Source organism: Gavialis gangeticus, unplaced genomic scaffold (genome assembly GCF_001723915.1).
Source record: "Gavialis gangeticus isolate Ggan-Ray unplaced genomic scaffold, GavGan_comp1, whole genome shotgun sequence".
Taxonomy (NCBI): Eukaryota; Metazoa; Chordata; order Crocodylia; family Gavialidae; genus Gavialis; species Gavialis gangeticus.
The window spans coordinates 57,494,900-57,503,927 of NW_017729022.1; the positions used below are offsets into that span (position 1 = coordinate 57,494,900).

General features: G+C 41.6%; 1 protein-coding gene across 7 annotated transcripts in view; it reads right to left on the reverse strand.

Moving 5' to 3' along the window:
- CFAP54 (cilia and flagella associated protein 54) overlaps positions 1 to 9,028 on the reverse strand; it is a 308,490-nt gene that overhangs the window by 121,502 nt on the left and 177,960 nt on the right. For all 7 annotated transcript variants that reach the window (XM_019515046.1, XM_019515044.1, XM_019515049.1 and 4 more), the window contains 4 exons: positions 6,863 to 7,057; positions 5,442 to 5,529; positions 4,801 to 5,010; positions 2,768 to 2,834 (listed from right to left, as the gene is read on the reverse strand). In XM_019515046.1, coding sequence (XP_019370591.1) covers positions 2,768 to 2,834; positions 4,801 to 5,010; positions 5,442 to 5,529; positions 6,863 to 7,057 — 560 coding nt within the window. The remainder of the gene's footprint in view (positions 1 to 2,767; positions 2,835 to 4,800; positions 5,011 to 5,441; positions 5,530 to 6,862; positions 7,058 to 9,028) is intronic.

Below are 9,028 nucleotides of genomic sequence, written 5' to 3' on the forward strand. Positions count from 1 at the left end.
CCCAGACCCCATCCCCCAATGTGTGGGGAAGGGGATAGGTGTGTGGAGCAGAGCAGGGATGTGTGGGGTAGGGGCAGTATGGGGCAGAGCAGGTGCCAGGCCACAGGCAATACCACAGGCAATGCATCAGAGGGCAAGGGGGAACATATCTCCCACCTGATTTGTGCACCCACACTGAGGCACAGGGCTTCAGCCTGGCTGGACCCACACTGAGAAGGAGCCACCTCCGCAGCTCAGCAGGCAGAACCTGGCAGGGGAGGGCAGAGCTGGGCTGTGAGACTCATTACTGCTGCCACCACTACCGCTGGGACCCCTGCGCCAGCTGCACCATCACCAGTGTAAGGAGTAATAGATTAAGGGGGCATGCTGCCCTCACTTCCTCCTGCTGCCAGCCACTTGCATGCTTGGGTGCAGCTCTACCCTGGATGGGAGATGTGGGGGACAGCATGGGTAGCTTGAGTGGAGCAGCGGCAGTGGCCATGGCAGCAGGGTACAGCAACAGCCCAGCATGCAAGCAGCTTCCAGTGGGAGGTGGTGAGGACAGCACAGCTCCCCCCTCCATTACTCCACATTGCTGGCAGTGCGGTTGGTGTTGGGGTCCTGGTGATGGCAGCAATGAATTTCACTACCTTGCTCTGTCTTCCCGCACTGGGTTCTGCCCACTGGGCCACAAAGGCAGCTCCTGCCCAGTGCTGATCCAGCCAGGCGGCAGCCCCATGCCACAGTGTGGGCACACAAATCTTGGGGGTCATGTGCCCCCCCACAGCCCTCTGATGCATCATCTCTGGCACCTGAACCTTCCCCAGGAGTGTGCACAGTGGTAGGGAGCCAACCCCCACACCAGCCTGCCTCCCAGATGAACTGCTCATGGCTCCATCCTGCTCCCTGGCTGAGCCCCACAGCTGTGCATTCCTGTGCCAGCCCTGGTCACTTCGCACTGCCACAGCTGGGCAGAGCTCCCAGTCTCAGCCCCAACCACCAACCCTGGCCCCATTCCCTCCCTTACTGTAGGGGCTCAACATGAGTGCCACCACTGCCTCAATCTGTCACCCCTCCTCCCACACATTGCCTATGCCCCCCACCCCACCATGCATTGCCTATACCCCTTCCATAGACTTACCTGCAGGTAGCTGGGGGAGCTGCTCTCCACGATGCTGCCTGGCTATATTGCTGGCCACATGCATGTGTGCAAACTCACACATGCATGTGGCATCCAACTGGCCTCCTCCCACTCCCTCCAACCCCAAGGAAGGGAAAATCCACAGTTTCCAATGTTTTTCTCCTTGAAAGGAGAAAATCTGCTTGTTTTCCATGGCAAACGGAAAACTGGACCTTTGGTGGTGACCTACATCCTGCCTGTCAACATCTTTGCTGCCATGGTTTGAACTGCAAAATAGTATCCTTTATGACAAATCCCTTCCGAAGTGTTTATGATGCCATAATTAGGCTAGAAAATGTCCATCTACACATCCATTTACTCACTACTGAGGTACACAAAATAGTTCATATAGAACTGGGACAATCATTAGGGTAAAGAATAAGAAAGAAGATGCAAAATAAGGTTATAAAATAATCTCCCAAACCAAGAGAAGAATTATGAGTGTTTTACCTGGGCAGCTACAGTGACAATGCACTGATTATACTTTGCAACACACTTCCAACAAGCAGCATCCATCCCAACTAGAAAGGTTGCATCTCAGCCATACTTAATGATTTACAACATTATAATAGTGTAATAAACTGATTACTGTTATTGCTTTCTGACAGATGAAATCATGTGCTAAGCTTTCCATCACAGATGCTAATAACTACAAGAAAGTCTCTTATTAATTCAAATATTAGGAACTGGTTTCTACTTTTGCTGATGTTAGTTAACAGGGTTGTGCATGGGACCTACCTATGTGGATCAGGTTATAGAATCTGGGCTTTAGGTCATTAAAATAATGCTGCAAATTTTCTTTTCTTTTTTTGCTTTGAATTAAGCAAGGTTCTTGAAGCTGCCTTGGGCTGCATTAGCATAAACCCCCATGGAGTCCATTTGACAGCATAATTGAGATTCTTCTTTAAAGATCCCTTTTGTTAGTGATGATTCAAATCTCCATTCCTTAAGTAAACAGAGACACTATTTCTCCTGGTTTTGTCTCCAAAGGCTTGCAAGCTTAATTTAAGGCTATTTTCTTTGTGAATAAAATCTAAATCATTTTAAATATTCCTGTGTCCTTTAAGAGAAACTTCTAATAAAGTTGAAATTTTAGCACTGACAGACAGTATTTTATACCACCAGAAAAAAACAGTCTGCAATGATTTTTTAAAACTTTCTGTGCTTCTACTTAAAAATGTATAGCAATCTACAAAGACTGTGACAAGGGGCACCCTGCTGATATTGATGGCATAAGTTCTTCCTGAGCAGAACATTTCAAGTGAAAAAAAATCCATTCGACTGGCAAATATTTTAGATAAAATCCATTTGACTAGCAAGTACTTTATCTTCACTTTTCAATATTTCATTACTTCCCTGGGAGACCAACCTCTTCTTGAAATGTTAATTTTTAGGACTAAAACACATAAATACTATTTATAAAACAAATAATGAATACAACTTAATGCACGTAAACTACTATCCGCTTCCTGTCTCAACCCTAAAGCTCTCCTTCATAATTTTACACAAGAATATTTTACATTGTAGGCTATTTGCTGAGCTTTGAATCTTGAAAATAGTATACTAGGTAACAACCTATCCATCTTGGAAACAAAAACATATCTTTACCTTAAAGAGTATAGCAGAGAAAATGCAGCATTTTGTTCTCATTTTCACATTTGATGGCAACATGTACCTGAGTAAGTACAACAAATAAATAAGAAATCTGAATGTGCCCAACAATTTAATTGAATTAACAAGTGTTTCCCACTATTATCATAGCAGTATCTCTAGTAGCTCTTCAGATCAGAAAATAATTAGGCACATCATTTACTGCACTACTGGAAGGCACTTAGGTAATATGGTAATAAAGGTGCTATAATAGCTGTCAGAAAAAAGATAAATAGAAACAGAAATAGGTATGTGGCTATATAGTTTAGATCTATAGTATACATACATACATATATATATAGCATACATATATAGTATACATACATATGTACTTCACAAAAGATTAAAAACACAGCAGTAGAGTTCACTATTCTATGCACAGTATGTGAAAGATGCTTTAATCTTCTGCATCTTATGCAGAGGGACCCTCCCCATGACTCTAGCCCATTATTCTGAGTAAAAGGGCCAGATCAGTATAAAGGGGACCAAGAAGCTGTGGAGAGATCCCCCAGTATACACACAAAGGCAGCTGTAAGTCTGCTTTCTGAATGCTCCCTCAAAACTTCTAGCATGAGGTATGCAGGCTGATTTAGGGATAGGGTGCCAGAACACAGTGCTACATATATTCCACTGGGACAGACTGCTGTCTACATCTGGGACTGAAAAGGAAGCCTAGATTGGAAAGGGACAAAGATGGTTTAAAGCCACCTTAAACCACATAGCCTTTTTCCCCTCTGGCCTGCTAGTTCTGCAAAGCACCTTTTTAGGCTAAACCTATACTGCAGGCTTGCACCCAAAACTGCATGCCACATAGCTTTTGTAAATGCTACAACCCAGACAGGATGGACAAATCTGTGTTGCATTTGGCACTAACTCTTGGCAGTGCCAATTATCCCACCCTGGGTATTACATAGATTCAACTACACTGCTGGTCTAGGCAGTTACTAGTAAGAACTAAATCCTATTTCACTTTACGTGCCTCAGTGCCAATTACATAGCCCCATAACTGCAGTTCTTGGCCTATGCATGCAGTTTATATTTCAGTCCTGGGTTTCAGCATGCTCAGTAGAGCTGTACTCTTGCTGAGCAAGTTTGCAGCATTTGAGTATGCACGTAAAGCACACGTCTACAAAAATGTAGCCAGCCAGCTGCTTCCCCGCCTACAGGTTCGGCATTATCCAAACACTTTTCTAGACTTCCTCTTGCAGGTGGTCCACTGGGCAACAAAGAGCGAGATACCTGGGAATCTATAAATGTCCCTAGAGGCAGAGTAAAGAATCACACCCATTGTCTTTTAATGTCTTGCAAATATCTTGCAAACTGGACTGAAATATTTATAGTATTTCATACTTCAGTTCAAATTTGATTTGATCTATGAATAATAAGAAAAGCAAGCATTGTATCCACTGATTCTGCCCCCAAAGATAAGGTCATATTTTACATAGGAAAAACCAGAGAACTTTGAGATATCTTTTGAAAATGAATATGGATGCAAAATTTATTTAACCTGCAGCTTATCATTTGTTCATGATATGTCTATAGCTTCTCCACATACCATGCAGAAGCAGTTAAGATCAGAAGGAGATGCTTCAGAGAGGAGGCTACCAACAAAGCATTCCCCTAGTAGGGTACTTTCCTTTAGAGAGTATGCCTCCCACCAAGGTCCAAAATATCTTGAACCTTCCAGATATGCTACAAAACCGCCTGACTGAACAGGTAGGAAGGCTGAACCAGTTAAAAGACTAATTTTGGGCTGGGAAGGACCAATGTCATGAGGGATAGGAACTTTAACTGATATTAGACCTGGTGACCAATTATCAGGAGACATGGTTGGATGAGAGAAGGAATGTCACTGCTTTGACCGATTCTGTTTTGTAACTCCTCCGTAATATGTTTTTAAATTTATGTCAATAGCACTCAGAGCCCTGGATGGGGATTTCTTGTGTAGTTTTAACATCTAAAGATATAAGTTAAAATATAAAAATACTTACTGAGCTATCTTAGCCGATAAAACTGCTGCATGCAAACACCCCCAAACTCCAGCCTCAGAAATAAATTTATTGCTTAACTCTCTAAAACTTCCATCTGTAAACTCTCCAGTAACATTTCTTGAAAAATCACCTAACTTTTGCCAGTTGTTAAGTACATCAACTACGTTGAGTGTTTCATCAAGGGCTTGACACCAATATTTAAAAGCAGCTCTGTAACATAAAAAGGCATCCATCATATTGCTGACATTTTCCACAGTGGAAGATAAGAACAGTTATTTTGCCTTAGTTCCATCATCTACAAATAATTCTAATTGAGTCAGAAATCTAGTTTCTAAGACATAATAAATACATTTTTGATCAAACCACAGAAATACATACTCCTAAGGTTAAATAGCTATGTGGTAAGTGTTGCTTCATAACAAAAAGTAAGGATGACTGATTTTGCAATTAGATAGTAGAGGTATATATACTGTTTTAAAAAAGAATTAAAAATATAAATAAGAAAGAAATAAGATGGATGGAGACAGTGGGAATTAACACAGCAGAACTTATAAAAGAATTGCAGATAAAAAACAGAGCACAAAAAATAAAAACTAAGCCACTCCATTTTCGTATCTGCTATTTATCCAGTGAATAAGTACTTCTTGTTTCCAGCATAAACGTGAAGATTTCCAAGTTCATGTAGAGCCTGCACCTTGAGGTCTCGCTGATTATTTATTTGGAGGACTTCTGTTTTATAGAAACAATTAGAAAAAAAATCTGTTACAATCTTAAAACAATTACACTTTCAAACAATTAACTTTGCTTCAGAAGTTTACTTATATTAGACCTGGTGACCATTATCAGGAAACATGGTCAAGGTAAAAGAAAGAATATCACACAAAGAGGATATGGCAGAACAATATTGGAATAATTTTGTTAAAAGTTAATCAGGATTGGAGAGATTTTAACTTTGAAAGTGTGACTATGGTTCCTATTTTGTTACCAATAATTCCAAATGAAAAAAGAACGTGTAATTTGGACAAACCTGTTACAGATCTTCTAAACAGATAGGGCTGTCTTGAAAATAAGTACCATTTTTACTCAAATCCAAGAGGAGTTTCCCCTGCCCCCCCACCACAACATTGGGGGGGAGGAAGCCTTGTTTTAGATTTGAGTACCAGACTGGGACAGGCAGTGAGACTCAGCTCCCACTGAGGCCCCTGAGCCTGAAACCAAAGCCAGAGCTATGTCATTGCCTGGCCTGGCCAGGCTAAAGTGGCTCATTCAGCACAGGAGAGGGCTTGTAGCAAGGGGAGCACAGGGAAGGGAGAGTGGTGAAGATATGTACAGGGGATACTGTGCGTTTAGAGGGGGAGTGCGCACAAGACACGATGCTGGGGTGGGGTATGCAGGGGAGATGGCATGGCTGGGGGGCAAGAAACAGGAGTCCCTTATCCACCACCACTGCTTTCCCTGCTACAGTAGTAGTGGGAATGAATTTAAGACGACTGTCCAATAATTAGATTCTCTACATGGAAAACTAACAAATTTATAATTTTCAAATGTAGAAAATCTAAATATTAGGGAGTTCATCTTAAATTAGAACTCACCTTGCATTCTGGTAAATACAGCATTTTCACTACAAATGCAATTTTCTATCTAGTTCCCACTGGCTGAATACAGAAGTTTAAAATTCACAAAGCCCATAGAAGTCAGATGGCTTCCTGGGAAAGACTAACAAAAAATTAAAAGGATATCAATGTAGAAATCTCAATGGGTATAAATCAGTAAATTTCCATTGAAAAGATATTTTTCTCCTCCATCTGAAGAGAAAACTACTAAAAATTACATATGAGGAAGTGGTTTGTTTTGCACAATACTTAGGAAATTATTTTCTTTAGGGGGAATGAGAGGAAGACACAGATGTAGATGGAGAACACCCTCTGAGAAGACCATCTGACATGGGAAAGAGAATAAAAAGGTATGAAAAAAGATAGATGCAGCTCTCTGGTCTACAGCTCTGAAGACTGGTGGAGGCTGTTTGTATTAGCTATAATCAAAAATTATATAAATGTCTTACCGACTGTTTTTTCATACGAGGAGATAACTACTGGGAGTTGTGACTGTGGTAACGGCCTGCTTTCAAGCATGCTGGGAAAATTAAACATTTCTTGAGAAAGGTCAGGTGGTGATGGTAGAAATGTTAGTTCAGCTCCCTCACCAAATCCCACTTTTTTATTTGAAAAGCTCTGACTGGGTAGTCTGCCAAGGGGATCTAAGTCAAAAAAGAAATTTATATACTGAATATAGTTCGCCACACACAAATGCTTTTGCACCGCATCAGCCAATCAAACAATGTTTCCAAACCATGATATGTACTTTTTTCTGTTTTTATATAAGCAGGTTAAAAGAAACAATTGGAATGGCAGCCTGAAATTAGAAGCGAACAGCAGTTATAACTGCTGTTATGCTGGATTTAATCTACATGCACACCAAGTAAGTTTTAATAGTATTAGGATTTGCCACATATTCCTTTCAAAGAGAAAATTTTCGTGAAACAAGAAGTTAGCAACTGAACACAGTGCCAATTCAGAGGTCTACTGCAGATGTGAAATTGTCATCTCATTATAATGTACATAGTGATGGGAGTTGGCATTATTCCAAAGACAATGTTCTATAGTCCCAGGAAGAGAAAAAAATGGTTACTTAATGTTGAAAAGCTGCTGTTCTTCAAGACATGCTGTCATATGCATTCACATTTGGTGCATGCATGCACAAATGCAGGTTCCTTTGGCTAGCAGTGTTGTTTGGGAGCTATAGCTCTTTCTCTGTGCCAGTGTTTCAAATTAAGACATTTACAGTGTGGTGACCCCAACCAACCCTCAATTTCTTCACCAATATAAGATAACATCTATAGCTTATATTCCACAGAAGTGTTTGTGGAGTGTCTGTCACTTTCTAGTTTGACCAGAAACTGCTCAGAAATTCTATTACACAAAAATCAGTATTTGTGATGGGAAAAAAATTATTGAAATATTCCTGATCAGTTTAATTGGTTTTAGCATTAAACAAATCCCATTCTTCAAGCAGCTGATCTGCAATTATTGTCTGCATTCATTTAAATCAAAAGGACTTCTTCATGGCTATGGAAATGGCTGACTCAGAGAGACATAAAACTTAAATTACTTCCTGTTGTCATGTGGAATTGTGTCCATGAATTTTGACATAGTGTCCCAATCCATACAATCATCTGTCGTTAAATCTGGTCACTGGCAATTCTCATCTGCAAAGTGGCTGCAGAATAGTTTTTGCAGCCAAATAAGTCCATAGTTTCCTAGGCTGGCTATCCCAGGAGACAAATTTTGGCAGTCTCTGTGTTAACACTGGATTTGGACCCAGCACCTATACCTTTGTTTCAGGCGGGCACAACCCTCAGACTGACCACAGCACCTTCCAGTTGATGATAGGTGAATTTACTGATACAGAGTAATAACAGAAAAGCAACAATACAAATAATCAAACAATTCTATATCCATCAATCCTATGGCTGTCATCAGAGTCAAAGTACATCTGGTCAGGATGCAGGCTCCACTCTGAGGCTCTTTCTCTTAGGTGTCAGCAATCTGGAGGTGAGATGCTGAGGCCCATAGCCCCCCTCCAGTGAGGTGCATGAGACAGGCTGTTGGTATGCCCTTGGTCCATGGTGGCCTCAGGGACCCTTCCCAGGAATGGAGAGGGGGACGGGGACCCTTCTCAAGGAAGAGAAAGAGGGACAGGGAGGGATGGGACAAAGGGAGGCACCAGGAAGAAGAGAAGGAGCCACAGGTGGGACCCTTTGTTAATCTCAAGTCTGTTTTTGTATTCTCCTTCTGCCTTGATGACTCCTGATGACTCTTCATCCATGGTTCTCTCTGGTTTGTTGTCTCTCTGTGGTCACATGTCCACGTATACTTCTGGGCCTTTTCCTAATTTGGTCTGTTCCCCCAAAACCAGGACTTAGGCCCCCCTGCTCTCTGAGGCTTTGTTCCTGGTGTCACTTAATCTTGTGTTATGGGACATTATGGTACATACTTCTTTGGTTCCTAGGCTGTGTGTCCTTGTTGTGTTAGACAACCTGTCTACCTTGAAGGCTGTGATCTCGTGTTATGACATGCCCCCTTCATTCTCAGGCTGTGTGTCCATTCGTTGGCGTCGTTGTGCTAGACAGCCTGTCTTCTTTCAGGGCCATGAGAAGTTGTGTGTGCAT